We start from the raw sequence: 17,643 nt of genomic DNA, 5'->3' as shown, positions 1-17,643 counted from the left end.
TGCTTTTACACTGTTGGTGGGAATGTAAATTAGTTCAACCATTGTGGAAGACAGCATGGCGATTCCTCAAGGATCTAGAACCAGAAGTACAGTTTGCCCCAGCAATCCCATTACTGGGTATATACCCAAAGAAATATAAATCATTCTACTGTAAAGACACATGCACACATATGTTTATTGCAGCACTATTTACAATAGCAAAGACATGGAACCAACTCAAATGCCCATCAATGATAGATTGGATAAAGGAAATGTGGTACATGTACACCATGGAATACTTTGCAGCCATACAAAGGAATGATATCATGTCCTTTGCAGGGACATGGATGAAGCTGGAAGCCATCATCCTCAGCAAACTAACACAGGAACGGAAAACCAAACACCGCATGTTCTCTCACTCATAAGTGGGAGTTGAACGTTGAGAATACATCGACACAGAGAGGGGAACAACATACACCAGGGCCTGTTGGGGGTAGGGGGTGAGGGGAGGGAACTTAGAGGATGGGTCAATATGTGCAGCAAGCTACTATGGCACACGTATATCTATGTAACAAACCTGCACATTCTGCATATGTATCCTGGTTTTTTTTAGAAGAAATTTTTTTTAAAAGTGGCTGGGCGCGCTGGCTCACGCCTGTAATCCCAGCACCTTGGGAGGCCGAGGTGGGTGGATCACATTCAGAAGTTGGAGACCAGCCTGACCAACATGGTGAAACCCCATCTCTACTAAAAATACAAACATTAGCTGGGCATGGTGGCACGCGCCTGTAATCCCAGCTACTCAAGAGGCTGAGGCAGGAGAATTGCTTGAACCCAGGAGGCGGAGGTTGCAGTGAGCCGAGATCGCACCACTGCACTCCAGCCTGGGCGACAAAGCGAGACTTCATCTCAAAAAAAAAAAAAAGTGAGGCTTCTTCATAATTACATTATAACCCATTGAAGATTTTTTTTTTCTAGGGATGTTGCAGCTCTAAGAAAAGCAGATTGTATTTAGATTGCCTTTCTAGCTAAACCAAAATAGGAATTGAAGAGCTAACAGGACTTGAGGGCTTCTGTGTTACTTTAGGGACATAAGCAAGATAAAACTAAAATAATGACATGGGCTTTTTAGAAAGTTGTAGACAGGAGCATACTGGACCAGGACTAAGGAAACTCTAAGAATATCTTATCTATTGAATTGTATAAGATTGAATTCTTTATCTATTCAGCATACTACTTGTGCCTACCTTTTGTAGAAAATCCAAATGACTATTCTCTTATTTCACTGGAGAAGCCTGATAGGAAAGTGTATTGCTGGTGTTTGATACATGTGCTTTTTTTACAGCTTTATTCAGGATTTTTTTTTTTTTTTTTTTTTTTTTTTGAGACAGAGTCTCTCTCTGTCACTCAGGCTGAAGTGCAATGGCATGATCTTGGCTCACTGCAACCTCCACTTCCTGGATTCAAGCAATTCTCATGCCTCAGCCTCCCAAGTAGCTGGGACTACAGGTGCACACCATCACACCCAGCTAAGGGTTTCACCATGTTGGCCAGGCTGGTCTTGAACTCCTGACCTCAGGTGATCCACCCACCTCAGCCTCCCAAAGTCCTGGGATTATAGGCGTGAGCCATCACGCCCAGCTTATTCAGGATTATTGACAAATGTTGTATATTTGTGGTGTACAACCTGATGTTTTGATTTACGTGTACATTGTGAAATGATTAAATCAAGCTAAGTTACGTATGTATCATCTCACATACTTTTTTGTGGTGAGAACATTTAAGCTCTACTCTTTTAACAATTTTCAAGTATACAACACATTAAGTATAGTCACTATGCTGTATAATACATATCCAGAATTTATCCTGTCTATCTGAAACTTTGTACCCTTTGACCAGCATCTTCCCATTCCATGCCTCCCCTCCCCAGCCTCGCAACCACCATTCTACTTGCTGCTTCTGTGAGTTCAACTTTATGAGTTCAACTTTTTCAGAGTCCACGTATAAGTGAGATCATGCAGTATTTGTCTTTGTGTGCCTGGCTTATTTCACTTAGCATAATGCCCTCCAAGTTCATTCCTGTTGTGACAAATGACAGGATTTCTGTCTTTTTAAAGGCTGAACAGTTTTGCATTGTATGTGTGTTTGTGTTGTGTGTGTATACTATATTTTCTTTTCCATTCATCCATTGATTGACACTTATGGAAAATGTTTCACATTTTTCTTAGCAAAGATTTTTTGGATGTGACTCTAAAAGCAAAAATATACAAATGGGGTTGCATCAAGTTAAAAAGCTTCTGCACAGCAAGGGAAACAATCAACAGAGTAAAGAGACAACCTACAGAATGGGCAAAAATATTTGTAGATCATACGTCTGATGAGGGGTTAATACCCAAAATATAAGGAACTCAAACAACTCAATAGCAAGAAAACAAATAATCCAGTTTAAAAATAGGCAAAGGATGCAAATAGACATTTCTCAAAAGAAGACATAGAAAAGGCCAACAGGTATGTGAAAAAATGTTCAGCGTCGTGAATTATAAGGGAAATGCAAATTAAAACCACAATGAGATATCACCTCACACCTATTAGAATGGCTTTTATCAAAAAGACAAAAGATAAGTGTTAGCAAGGATGTGGAGAAAATAGAACACTTCGACACTGTGGGCCGGAATGTAAATTAGTACAACCAATATGGAAAACAGTATGGAGGTTCCTCAAAAAATTAAAAATAGAGCTACCCATATGATCCAGCAATTCCACTTCCAGGTATATATCCAAGGGATTTGAAACCAGTATGTCAAAGAGATATCTGCAGAAGTGATGTGTGTGTGTGCACACAATGTAATACTATTCAGCCTTGAAAGAATGTGTTTTATGGGAGTGTGTTTATGGGAGAAGAATCATCAGGAAATAAAAGAAAGTGATGAGGAAGGCTAGAAACTTAAGGTCTCTTACTAAATTTCCTCTTTCTTTTTGCCAACAGACACCACACAGACACACACACACATTCACACTCTACTTCTTAACATATGGACTCTTTGAACTTCCCATTTTAAATGTGTTTTACTCTAAAATTGTCTGTGCTTCTATCATTGATATGAAAAATAAGGTAAGTTGTCTGTGCCTAACTGCTTTTGTTAACATAATTTTATTGTTATTTTCACTCTAATATAACATGTATTATATGAACATGTATCAACTATCCATAAATGTAAAAGAGTAGTTTGTTGTAGATAAGCTAACTCCAAAAACATTTACATGTGAATAATCACATTCTGACGATTCCGGTTCTGACAACTTGAACCCATGTTTTACCAATATTCTTTCCAATTGTCTGTGTTTCTCTTTTAAAATGTTTGCTTTAGCATCCATCATCTGGAGAAAAACTAAAATACAACCAACAAGGGGAAGTACAACAACTTCACCAGAATTTGCACCGGCTCCAGATTCTGTGCAACTCAGCTGAAAATGAGCTTCGATATGAACGAGGGCAGAACTTGGACTTAAAGCAACATAATAGCTTACTTCAGGAAGAAAACATTAAGGTACCTCTTGTGGGCACATGCTTTATGGAAGGGTTTCAGTTGGCCCTGGGAATAAACGAATCTAAGTTCCTCTACTTGATAATTCATGATAGGATCCACAAATGTGTGGACAATGTGAGCTATCTGGTAACTTCCTCCTTTAACTTTTCCCTGCTAAGTAAGAATGTGTGTATTATCAACCTGTAAATAGAAAAAGGCATTAAATTACATAATTTTCTGAAAACGCTATCTAAAATTTTTAGTACTTACTAAACTTCAGTGACCTGAGCCCTAAACCCTGGTTGTCCTGCCTGGTGTATCACTAGACTTATTTATCCCTATTAGATGTATCCATTATTATTGGTTCAATCAGATCTCAACTGCACCAAGGTACAATTAGTGGGAGAGCAAAGTTGTTCTTCCTAATACAACAGCATGAAATAGTTAAGGCAACATCCCCCAAAAGCTTGTTTAAAAATAATCTATGTAGAACTGCCATACACAGATTCAACTAAATTTTATGAACCACATAAATGTTTAAAATTAACCTCCATGTAAAATAGTACTTCCTCTTAATTATGGTTCAATTCTGTAAATATATATTAAGGACTTAGTTTCTATAAGCCTCTATTGAAGGTTCTAAAATTCAACATTCAATATTCATATGCAATCTTGTAGACACACTGAGAGTTTAATGGTAGGCACAATAGACACAATCCTTATCCCCATGGTGCAGGTGTCAGCAAACTTTGGCATGTAGGTCAAATTCTGTCTGCCTTCTGTTTTTATAAATAAAGTTTTATTGGCAGCCATATCTGTCTGTTTATATATTATGACTGCTTTTGCGCTACAGTAACAGATTTGATAGTTGTGATGAAACCATATGACCCACAAAATCTAAAATATTTACTACCTGGCCCTTTATGAGAAAAGTTTGCCCACACCTGGTCTAGCAGGATAAAATGATCTTATTTGAAAAGTGACATAAACATGGATAAGAAAGGTCCCTACTTTTCAAGAGCTCACAGTCTAGTGGGGGAGATATAGAGGAAAACAAATATCCGTTTATCCCAAACTTCAAGGAAGGCCTTCTAAGGGAGTTCTCGTATTCCGGGATTATTTGAATAAACCTCTTCCCTGTCCTCACCCTTCATGAGTTTTTGAAGACTGATCATATTCCTTCAAGCCTTTGTAGTTTTAAATTAAATTCTAAATCTTTATCACATGTTCTCATAAGACAGTCTTTCACTTTCCCTTCAAGGACATTTCTTAGATCATTTTAACTCTCCAACTCGGGACATATTCTAACCATACTACATATTTCTTAAGGAACAATGGCCAGAACTACACAGATTATAATGCCTTACATATGATTGGTACCCTATAAATATTTATTGGATTAATGAACAGTCTTTCAGGGATGGATAAATGATAGCTTGGTAACAAGAGAAGATTTTTATTTTTCACTGCTTGTAAAGAGCATGCAGTAAATTTAAAAAAAAAAAAAGAGAGAAGTTTTTTATCTATTTTAATCTCCATGGTGGATAAATTATTGGCCATTTAGAAATAAGACATCAGCCTCTTGATTAGCTCCTTTGGCCAGGCACCTATGAAAGTTATATACGATGAGTATCCTTTATTGAGAGTTTGTCCACTTTATCTCTTTTCGTTTGTTTGTTTCTGAGACGGAGTCTCGCTCTGTCGCCCATGCTGAAGTGCAGTGGCATGATCTTTGCTCACTGCAACCTCCACCTCCCAGGTTCAAGAGATTCTCCTGCCTCAGCTTCCTGAGTTGCTGGGATTATAGGCGCATGTCACCACACCCAGCTAATTTTTGTATTTTTAGTAGAGGCAGGTTTTCACCATGTTGGCCAGGCTGATCTCGAACTCCTGACCTCAGGTGATCCTCCCGGCTTAGCTTCCCAAAGTGCTGGGATTACAGGTGTGAGCCACCAGGCCCAGCCTGTCTACTTTATCTCTTATGAACAGCCTCACAACCCTAAAGGGTCAGCACTTTATGGATGAGGAAACTGTTCAAGATTGCAAAGCTAACAAATTATAGAGTCAGAACTTAAACTCAAGTCTGTTTCTCTCTTTCCTGTATAGACATCTTTCCATATTACACCCCTCCTCAATTTGGGTCATTTTGGAACCTCAGCTTTACAAACTTAAGACTCACTTTTAAAAATCCACTCAAGGCCAGGTGCAGTGGCTGACGCCTATAATCGTAGCACTTTGTGGGGCTGAGGTGAGCAGATCATTTAAAGTGCTCACGAGTTTGAGACCAGCCTGGCTAACATGGCGAAACTGCATCTCTACTAAAAATCCAAAAAAAAAAAAAAAAAAGTTAGCCGGGCATGGTGGCACACGCCTGTAGTCCCAGCTACTCGGGAGGCTGAGGCACGAAAATTGCTTGATTCCAGGAGGCAGAGGTTGCAATGAGCCATGATCGGGCCACTGCAATCCAGTCTGGGTGACAGAGCGAGAATCTGTCTCAAAAAAAAGAAAAATCCATTCAAATTATCAAACTTGAGTCTCTAGCTAATGTTAGGCATACTTATGAGACTAAGAAACAAAAATACGTGCTCACTTTAGCAGCACATATACTAAAACTGGAATGATACAGAGAAGATTAGCATGGCCCCTGTGCAAGGATGACACGCAAATTTGTGAAGCGTTCCATATTTTTTAAACTAAAGAGTTTCTGCACAGCAAAAGAAACTATCATCAGAATGAACAGCGAACCTACATGGGAGAAAATTTTTGCAATCTGTCCATCTGGCAAAGGGCTAATATCCAGAATCTACAAGGAACTTAAACACATTTAGAATAAAAAAACAACCCCATCAAAAAGTGGGTGAAGGATATGAACAGACACTTCTCAAAAGAAGACATTTATGCAGCCAGCAAACATATGAAAAAAAGTTCATCATCACTGGTCATTAGAGAAATGCAAATCAAAACCACAGTGAGATGCCATCTCATGCCAGTTAGAATGGCGATCATTAAAAAGTCAGGAAACAACAGATGCTGGCGAGGATGTGGCGAAATAGGAACAATTTTACACTGTTGGTGGGAGTGTAAACTAGTTCAACCACTGTGGAAGACAGTGTGGCTATTCCTCGAGGATCTAGAACCAGAAATACAATTTGACCCAGCAATCCCATTACTGGCTATACAGCCAAAGGATTATAAATCATTCTACTATAAAGACACATGCACATGTATGTTTATTGCAGCACTATTCACAATAGCAAAGACTTGGAACCAACCCAAATGCCCATCAATGATGGACTGGATAAAGAAAATGGGGCACATATACACCGTGGAATAATATGCAGCCATAAAAAAGAATGAGTTCATGTCCTTTGCAGGGACATGGATGAAGCTGGAAACCATCATTCTCAGCAAACTAACACAGGAACAGAAAACCAAACACTGTGTGTTCTCACTCATAAGTGGGAGTTGAACAATGAGAACACATGGACACAGGGAGGGGAATATCACACACCGGGGCCTGTCAGTGGGTGGGGGACAAGGGGAGGGATAGCATTAGGAGAAATACCCAATGTAGATGACGGGTTGATGGGTGCAGCAAACTACCATGGCACATGTATACCTATGTAACAAACCCGCATGTTCTGCACATGTATCCCAGAACTTAAAGTATAATTTAAAACTAAAATAAGTTAATTATTTAAAAATTTAAAAATAAATAAAATTAGTGGCTGGGTGCAGTGGCTCAAGCCTACAATCCTAGGGCTTTGGGAGGCCAAGGCAGGAGGATTGCTTGAGCCCAGGGATTTGAAGCTGCAGTGAGCTATGATCACACCACTGCACTCCAGCCTGGGTAATAGAGTGAGGCCCTGTCTCAAAAAAAAAAAAAATTAAATAAAAATTAAAATATCATTTTTTCTTTAAAAAAAAAAAAAGAAACCAAAATACTAACTTATTGCTTTTAAATCATTTTGTTATAAAATATAACACTTAGAAAATGCATAAAACATACAGTTTACCTAGTTGTCATAAAGTAAATAGACATCTAAACACTACCCAGGAAAAGAAATAGAACAATGCCAGCACACTAGTGGCCCCTGCACACCTTGTCCCCATCATAATCCCATCACCTTACCACCCCAGTAGTAACCACTAATTTTGGTAATAACTCTCTTGCTTTACTTTATAGTTTTATCAACTATTTATGAATCCCATACAATATAGTTGTCTTCCCTATTTCTCATATTTCAAAAATATGATCAGTTATTTATACCTTGTGTCTGCCTTATGATAACTTTGTCTGCAAGATTCATTCCTGTTATAGTGTATAGCCATTATTTATTCATTTTCTTTGCAATATAGTATTCTATTGTAAGAAAATGCCATACTTTATTTATTTTTTCTGTGGCTTATGGACACTTTACATGTTTCCAGCTTGGGGATGTTAAAAAGAATGTTGTAGGCTTGCAGAGCCTCAGGCAGATTGCTGCTCTGTCACCACCAGTACCAAGACGCTGTTGTAGATCCTCTTCTTGGTGCTCCACTGTCCCAACTTGAAGCTGAAGAAGCTGCCTTGGATGCATAGGTCATTGGCCATAACAGTGTTTGCCCCAGTGTTGTCTTATTTCATCATTACCAGCATCGCCAAAACCCTAAGTGTTGACTCTTTGATTACAGGCCCAAGAGGCCTTTACCTTTCTTGGCCTGTGGAGTAAATAGACAATATATTATGAAAGGACTTGTATATACCCTTTCTGTTTACAATGAGACATTTAGGTTTCTTAGTTTTGAACAAATTCAATTTACCAAATATTCCAGAACACTTGATTTCTTCTTTTTATTTGATTTGTTTCTTATCTATTCATTGTCTGTGTCTTACTTTTTTCATAGTAAGATTGTCCTTGAAAAATTAAACTTCTAGGCTTTCTAAAAGGCTAGAGTGCCTTTTTAGAAGAAGTCAACAGCTAATAGATTTGTTCTTATCATTGAAATTTCAAAAGTTATACCAACCCTCCAAAATAAAATGAGAAAATGAAAAAAAAATGAGACAGAAGGTGAGCTGGTTTAGAATGGCAAGGTGGGAAATGGGTTTTTACTAGAAAAATAGGAAGTTTATTAAAACTTGATTGAGAATTTCTTTTCAGTAATATCAATGAGATAAGCTTATTACATTTTTTCCTGTTGACCTACATTGATCCACCAATTATATTAAGGCATTTTGCTCTTAGGGTTTAATTTCTTTACTTCTACATACACTCATTTCATTCTGTTTAACAAAGCGTTTGACCATTTTTATGTGTCCGCTAACATTTTTGGAAATGGCATTTCTGGTCTTCAAAAATTAATGCAAAATGAGGAAATGAAGTTTCATAAGCTAAGCACTCTACACACTTGAGCAGCTTTTATTGAAAGAACTTTGCCTTTGAACAGAGGGTTTAACAGCACATTATTTCAGATATGTTCAGTCAATGAATATCAGATTCTTTCCTGAGTAGCAAGATATATGAATAGAACTGAGTAATGTTTCTACTTTTTAAAGAGTGCTGCAATGAGCATTCATGCACATGTATCCTGATGTCCATAAGTACACATTCCTCTAGGAAGAGATTGGGAGTGGAATTATTTTATCATAGAATATGTATTACTTCAACTCCTTCTAAAGTCTTCCACCAACAGTGTCTGAAGGTTCCCATTGCTTTACATCCTCACCAACTCTTGGAACTGTCAGACGTTAAAATTTTTGCAAAGCTAGTATACATGTATAGTGGTAGTTCCTTGTGGTTTTAGTGTGCATTTGCCTGTTTGCAAACAAGGTTGAGCAGCTTTTTATATATTTAATTGGCATTTGAATTTCTGTTTTGTGAAGTGCTTATTCAAGATTTTGTTCATATTTATTTGGGGTTTCTGTCATTTTAATTTTTTCATTAATTTATAGAAGTTTTTTAAATACATGAACCCTTTATCAGGTATGTATTATAAACATCGACTCTGTGGCTTGCATTTTCATTCTCCTTATCTATCTTTTGATGAATCAAACTTTTTAATTTTAATAATCATTATTTTTCATTATAACTAGTGATTTTTGGGGTCTGATTTAATAAATATCTTACTACTTCAAAGTCATAAAGCTATTCTACATTGACATTTATTTATGTATTTATGTATTTGCTTATTTATTTTTGAGATGGAGTCTCACTCTGTCACACAGGCTGGAGTACAGTGGCATGATCTTGGCCCACTGCAACATCTGCCTCCTGGGTTCAAGCAGTTCTCCTGCCTCGGCCTCCCGAATAGCTGGGATTACAGGCACACACCACCATGCCTGGCTAATTTTTTTGTACTTTTAGTAGATAACAGGGTTTCACCATATTGGCCTGGCTGGCCTCGAACTCCTGACCTCAGGTGAGCTGCCCACCTCAGCCTCCCAAAGTGTGGGATTACAGGCATGAGCCACCATGCCCAGCCTATTGTGGTGTATTTCTGAGATCCCTATTCTGTCCATTGTTCTATTTGTCTGCCCTTGTGCCAATACTATGCTATCATGATTATTTTAGCTTTATATAAATATTAACATTTGATAGAACAAATCTTTTCGCTTTGTTCTTCTTTTCTGGGATATCTGGGCTATTCCTGGCCTTTGGGGTTCCTATATAAGTTTTATAATCAGTTTGTTAAGCTACACACAAATACTCACATGAACTCACATAGAACGCATGTATATTGACACACAACCTTTTGGGATTTCAGTTGGAATTACATTGAATCTATAGGTCAATTTGGGCAGAATTTAAATCTTTGCAATATTGAATCCTCTAATTTAAGAAGAGAGTGTGTGTATTTAGGTTTTTAATTTCTCTCAATATTTAAATTTTCTTATGTATCTTTTGTTAGACATATTCACAGGTGATGATATTTTCCATACTATTATAAATGGTAACTTTAAAAATGTTCATTTTCTAATTATTTCCCAATATATAGAAAATATATAATCATTTTCTAATAAAAACTTTCCCATACTTTTTTATTCTTACAATGTATGTATATGTTATTTTGGATTTTCTATGCAAGTAATCATATCACCTAAAGATAATTTGCTTTCTTCCTTTCCATATGTTAAACCTTTCATTCTTTTTTCTTGTTCTGTTTACTGGCTAGCACAGTGCTGAATAGAACTGGTGACAGTAGGCACCCTTTTCTAATTCCCAGTCTGAAAGGAAAAGCTCTCAAATTTCACCATTTAGTATGTTTTTATAGCTTTTTAAAAATAGATAGTTTATCCAAATGTACTTTAGAAAGAAAGGAAAATAAAAATATATTATTTATTACATTAAGGAAATTGCTTTCTAGCATTAGTTTGTTCAATGTTTTATGACAAATACATGTTGAATTTCATAAATTTTTTTTCTGAATATTTTGAGAAGGTTTTTAAAAAATTTTAATCTGTTAATATGCTGAATTACTTTGACTGATTTTCTAATGTTAATCCAATTTTGCATTCCTAGGATAAACCTAACTTCATCATAAATTATCATTCTTTTCCTACAGTGCTGGATTTGGCTTGCTAATATGTCTTTGGGATGTTTGCAACTTTGCTCAAAAGTGAGACTAGTCTGTCATTTACTTCCTTGCAATGCCCTTGTCAGATTTTGATATCAAGGTTATCCTAGCCTCTTAAAATAAAAATGGGTAATATACCCTCTTTTTCTGTCTTCTAGAAGAGTTTGTCTTCTAGAAATCATTGTATTACAATGATTTCTTCTTAAATTATTGCAAAAAACTCATCCCTAAAGCCTTCTGATTTTGCTTTCTTTTGGGTAGGTTTTCAATTTCTAGTTCCATTTCTTTAATAGTTATGAGAAGTCAAGTGCTTCTTTTTTTTGCATCAACTTTGTTATATTTTATTTTTCTAAAGTTTCCATTTCATTTAAATTTTTTAAAGTTTTACAGAAATTTATTCATCTTGTCTTCTTTTTAAAATATATATATTTTAACAAAGGTAGCTTTTGAAAAAAAGAAGAAAAGATATATAATGATGGTCATTTCACTTTTATAATATTAGTTACCTTTGCCTTGTTGCTTTTTCTTTGGTCAGTCTCGCTAGAAGTTTATTCATTTTATTAGACTGTTTAAAGAACCAAATTTTAGCTTGTTGATCCACTCTAATGTATTCTTTTTAGAGAAATAATAAATACACATATTTCACAGTTTAGAGTAAATATAGTATAGAGTACTGGATTAGAATCAGAAAATCTATATTCAGACCTTGATTCTATCATCTGGCAACTATTTGAGATTCAGTTTTTTATCTCTAAAATGGGCTAAAATACCAATACCAGCCACTTCATAGATGTGAAAGCCTAACAAATGTAAAGTAGTAATATTAGCATATGCTTCAGCTCTGTATTTCAAATGCAGTAGATATTCTAAAAGCAATTATTGAATAGCAACACTTAACTGTTGTTAGGTCTTTCCTATGTGTCTGGCTCTATTCTTGAGGCTTTAATTGCTTTGTCTCATTTAATGCAGCCTCACAACTATCCTATGAGGTAAGTGGTTATTATCCCCATATTACAGATGAAGAAACTGATGCTCAAAGTGGTTGAACACAATTAACTTTTAGATTCACTTTATATAATCTGATTGGTTAATATAGAGAAAGCACAGATGAAGGACATTATAGCTATCATCCCTATTAATTCAGTTGAAAAGCTTTGAGACCAGGGAATTCTATTTACCATTAAAACAAAGTAAATTCTCTCTCTCACCACTTTTGTCTATGAGCCTTCCCTGCCCAGTGTACACATTCACTATGTTCTGATACTTTTTAGAATATCATTTATTTACTTGCTCAGTAAATAATTGATTAATCACCTACTCTCTGGTTCTTTGATAGGCCTTGGTATTAAGACATGAATTAAAAACATAGTCTTGGCTGGGTGCGGTGGCTCACGCCTGTAATCCCAGCACTTTGGGAGGCCGAGGCGGGCAGATCACAAGGTTAGGAGATCGAGACCATCCTGGCTAACATGGTGAAACCCTGTCTCTACTAAAAGTACAAAAAAATTAGCCAGGCATGGTGGCGGGTGCCTGTAGTCCCAGCTACTCAGGAGGCTGAGGCAGGAGAATGGCGTGAACCTGGGAGGTGGAGCTTGCAGTGAGCAGAGATTGTGCCACTGCACTCCAGCCTGGGCGACAGAGAGAGACTCTGTCTCAAAATCAAACAAACAAACAAACAAACAAAAAACCATAGTCTCCGCTTTCTTGGAATTTAAAGTGAGGAAAGGGGATATAAACAGGTATATAAATGCATACTTAATTATAAATCATAGTATGTTTGATGAAGGAAACAAATGTGGTAGTGATGAGTAAGGACATTTCAGATTAAATGATTCTGAAAATTGCCCCCTGCAAAGTGACATTTAAGCTAAGACCTGCAGAATAGGCAGGCAACTATACAATGAGAAGGGAAAAGGGAAAGCATTTCCGGCAGAGGGAAGTATGGAAAAAATTTGGTGTATCGGAAACTCTTAATACAAACCAGTGTGACAGGAGTTACAGTGGGAGAAGGAGAAATAACAAGATGGTTTTAAAGAGATAGACAAGGGCCAGAGAATACAAAGCCAGGCAAGCTGGTGGGATCTGGAGTGCGGGACCACTGAAAGATTCTAAGCAGGGGTGTCAAGTAGTTCAATTTATGTTTTTAAAAGAAAATTTGGCCACAGCATTAGAGGATAGATTAGAAGAGAGTAAAAATGGAAGTGGTAGGACCAGTGCAGAGGCAGTTGCTATAGCCCAGGCTAGAGATGATGCCCCAGACTAGGGTGGTGGCAAAAAAAACGACACAAATGGATTAATGCAAGTTGTATTGTGGGGATAGAATGACAGCATGTGCTAAATGATTGGAATTGGTTCATAATGGAAAAGGAAGACTCAGGGATTACTGACCTGCACAAAAGTTTGGATGGTGGCATTATTTACTGAAATTGGGAAGACAGAGAAAAAAAGACTTTGGAGATATGGGCAGAATCAAGGAGTTTCATTTTGGCAAGTATTGGCATAAAATGGCATTTCAAATTATAGAAAAGAATAGCAAATCATCTACTCTCTAGGCCTAGAAGAGTCCAATAATGCTCACATGTTGGGTAGCATTGGAAGAGTCTACAAAGAAGACCAAGAAAGAACAGCAGAGAGCTAAGTGAAAACCAGCAAAGTTTGGTATCACAGAATGTTACTGAGAAGTCACTTGTCCATTGGATTTATTTTGGCAGCGAAGAGGTCAGTTAGTACCCTTGGCAGAAAGTTTCACTGGAGTAGTGGGGATGAAAGCCAGTTTGGACTAGATTGAAGAAAGGATGGGAAATGTTTAGACCATGCATATATAGAAACTCAGGAAAATTCCTTTGTCTAACTGCCATCTGTCTAAACTTTGGAAACTCTTACATGGCAGCTCTAAAGAGGTACTCAGCCATGTGACATTGGTATTTGTTGGCTTTTAGGGGACTATACTCCTTTGAAAGCGGCTTATTCTAGTTCACATTCATTCCACAGTTATTTATATTACTCTTACTTATTCTTTACCTCTAGATAAAGATTGAACTAAAGCATGCCCAACAGAAGTTATTAGACAGTACAAAGATGTGCTCTTCACTCACGGAAGAGTGCAAGCACTGTCAGCAGAAAATCAAGGAACTGGAGTTGGAAGTACTTAAACAGACTCAGAGCATTAAATCACAGAACAACCTACAGGAAAAGCTGGCTCAGGAGAAATCCAAAGTTTCTGATGCAGAGGAAAAGGTAATTATCCTCATGCTTAATAAATAGCATACACTGAATACCACCACTGAAATCTTATTTCCCTGAGGATTTTAAGAAATAAATATGATGCAGACTTGATAGAATTCTAAGATTTTTTTTCTCTCCCATGTTTTCTTCTGTTTTGATTTCACCTGTTCCTACAATTTTAGGAATTCTTGTGTATTTGTAAAAACTTCATGGGCTTAAAAAGGTTAGTTTTATTAAAGCTATAACATGAACTTAAAGAACTGAGTGATCCCATATGGCTTTTGTTTTATATTTTCACATTTGAGAAGGCGTATTCTCTCATTTGGATTGGCTGTTCATGTAAATGTTGTTTTAATTTTGTTTTTTTAATAGACAAACAATTGTACATGTTCATGGGGTACATAGTGATGTTTACTTTTTATTTATTTATTTATTTATTTATTTTTGAGACAGAATCTCGCTCTGTCACCCAGGCTGGAGGGCAGTAGCGTGATCTCACTGCAAGCTCCACCTCCTGGGATCATGCCATTCTCCTGTCTCAGCCTCCCGAGTAGCTGGGACTACAGGCGCCCGCCACCACACCCGGCTAATTTTTTGTATTTTTAGTAGAGATGGGGTTTCACCGTGTTAGCCAGGATGGGCTCGATCTCCTGACCTCGTGATCCACCCGCCTCGGCCTCCCAAAGTGCTGGGATTACAGGCATGACCCACCGTGCCCGGCCCACAATGATGTTTAAATAGATATAATGTATAGTGATCAGATCAGGGTAATTATCATATTCATCACATGAAACATATTTTGTAATTTTGTAGGGGGATTTGTGTTGTGAAATGAACCATTTTGAAATATTGTCCCTTCATTTTAGATTGCCCAACACTAGGTGGCAGTAGTATGTAACAGTTGTACATTTTGATGTGCAAGTTTGAGAGTTAAATTGGATAAAAAAATAATTTCATCAAACCATATAATATGAAGCAAACATCAAAAAGTAGATGACAGCAATCTGAATTAAACTAAAAAATCTAATGTTGAGTTAAAGAAACCAGAACAAAAGAGTTCTTACTATACAATTCTATGTATACTATAAAGTTCAAGAATAGATAAAACTAAGCTATGGAAATAAGATAGTGGTTATTCTTGTGACAGGTATTAACTGAAGGAGGCATGAGGGAATCCTCTGTGGTGCTGCAAGTATTCTATATCTTGGCCGGGGAACTAGTTATACAAGTCAGATTTCATTGAGTACACTTAAGATATGTATGTTATTCATCATATGTATATATGTATGTTACTTTACCATATGGATGTTATTATTCCATTAAAAAGTAATTGGTAAAATTGGTAAAGATTGGCAAGATTTTAAAACTTAGACAATACTAAATATTGGTGAGGATTTGGTGCAACAAGAACTCATATATATTAACTTCACTTGGAAGAGTTAATTAGTATAAATGTTTTAAAGATGTGTGCATCATACAACTTAACACTTCTACTAGGCATAAGAAAAACTGTTATATGCATGTATGTATCAGGAAACAGGAACATAGTCATGTTCATAATATCATTGTTCCGAATAGCGGAAAACTAGAAACAACCCAAATGTCCCCTGGCACAAGATCAAAAAAATAAATTGTATATTTATATGGTAGTATTACTGGTAATCTGAGTTCTTTCCCCCAATTTGTATCAGTTGCAAAGAAAGAGCATCCAGGCTACTCTGCCTATGGGGTAGCCCTGCTCTGTCTATGGAACAGCCATTTCCCTGGAATTACCTTTTTTTTTTTTTTTTTTTTTTTTGAGACAGAGTCTCGCTCTGTCACCAGACTGGAGTGCAGTGGCGCGATCTCAGCTCACTACAGCCTCCGCCTCCCAGATTCAAGCGATTCTCCTGCCTCAGCCTCCTGAGTAACTGGGACTACAGGTGCACACCACCACGCTCAGCTAATTTTTGTACTTTTTAGTAGAGATGGGGTTTCACCATGTTGGGCAGGATGGTCTGGATCTCTTGTCCTCATGATCCACCCACCTAAGCCTCCCAAAGGCGTGAGCCACCGAGCCTTGCTGAATTAACTTATTTTTAAGAAAGGAAAGGAGAGGCGAGGTGAGGCAAGTGGCCAGGTGAGGTGAATGGCCAGGCGCAGTGGCTCACACCTGTAATCCCAGCACTTTGGGAGGCCAAGGTGTGTGGATCACCTGAGGTCAGGAGTTTGAGACCAGCCTGAACAACATGGTGAAACCCCATCTCTACTAATAATACAGAAATTAGCCAGGTGTGGTGGCACGTCCCTTTAATCCCAGCTACTCAGGAGGCTGAGGCAGGAGAATTGTTTGAACCCAGGAGGCGGAGGTTGCAGTGAGCTGAGATCACACCATTGCACTCCAGCCTGGGTGACAAGAGCGAAACTCTGTCTCAAAAAGAGAGAGAGAGAGAAGCAAGGAAGAAAGGAAGGAAGGAAGGGAGGGAGGAAGGAAGGAAGGGACTATTAGCATGGTGGCTCATACCTGTAATCCCAGCACTTTGGGAGGATGAGATGGGAGCATCACTTGAACCCAAAGTTCAAGACCAGCCTGAGCAACATAGTGAGACCCTATCTCTACAAAAATAAAAAAGTTAGCTGGGCATAGTAGCGCATGCATGTAGTACCAGCTACTCTGGAGGCTAAGGCAGGAGGATCACCTGGGCAATATAGCAACACCCCATCTCAAAAAAAAAAAAAACCTCTCATATATTAAAAAGAAACAGCAAGGATGCGATTAACACAAAATTCAGGATATTGGTTTTCTTGGGTGGGGAGGGATGAGGGATAATCAAAGACGGTCACAGAATGGGCTTCAAAAGTATTGGAAATGTTCTCTTTCTTAAATTGTGTGGCAGATTCAAAAGTCTGGATGTATCCTTGACAGAGAAACCAATGAGGTGATGATTTTGTCCGTGGAATTCGTACTGAATTCCTTAAGTAAGAATTCTCCCTAGACAGAACTAAATAGAACAGCTCCAAGGAACTTGAGCTGGCCTCAGGTGGCTGGCTGCCTACTACCATTCCCCTTGAATCATTCTGCATCTTCTCCTCTCTCATGCTGTGTGGGCTATGCAGAGACCTAGGTGCAGGGGCTTGGGATTGATGCGGAAAGCCCCTCTCTTAGAAAACGGGTGACACCCACTGGCATTCACTGAATATTTGTGGGGAATGTGATGCCAAGCCATTGTAAAAGATTCTTTGTTGGGTCAGAAATATATTAGAGGGATAATAGCTACCCTGCTGAAATCTATTCATTCAATAAATATTTATTGAGCACCTACTATGTATGAGGCACAATTTAAGGTGACACAAGAGTTTATAAAAATAAGTAAACAAG

The 17,643-nt window shown here is 37.7% G+C and overlaps 1 protein-coding gene and 1 non-coding gene across 6 annotated transcripts in view; both read left to right on the top strand.

Moving 5' to 3' along the window:
- CCDC30 (coiled-coil domain containing 30) overlaps nucleotides 1-17,643 on the top strand; it is a 190,591-nt gene that overhangs the window by 88,852 nt on the left and 84,096 nt on the right. For all 5 annotated transcript variants that reach the window (XM_054492312.2, XM_054492302.2, XM_054492297.2 and 2 more), the window contains 2 exons: nucleotides 3,348-3,527; nucleotides 14,088-14,297. In XM_054492312.2, coding sequence (XP_054348287.1) covers nucleotides 3,348-3,527; nucleotides 14,088-14,297 — 390 coding nt within the window. The remainder of the gene's footprint in view (nucleotides 1-3,347; nucleotides 3,528-14,087; nucleotides 14,298-17,643) is intronic.
- LOC129022947 (U6 spliceosomal RNA) lies at nucleotides 6,089-6,195 on the top strand. Its single transcript, XR_008496612.1, has one exon. It is a non-coding gene; the product is annotated as a U6 spliceosomal RNA (small nuclear RNA).

Source organism: Pongo pygmaeus, chromosome 1, assembly GCF_028885625.2.
Source record: "Pongo pygmaeus isolate AG05252 chromosome 1, NHGRI_mPonPyg2-v2.0_pri, whole genome shotgun sequence".
Taxonomy (NCBI): Eukaryota; Metazoa; Chordata; class Mammalia; order Primates; family Hominidae; genus Pongo; species Pongo pygmaeus.
The sequence above is the reverse complement of the archived record's forward strand: the minus strand, read 5'-3'. Positions and strand labels throughout refer to the sequence as shown.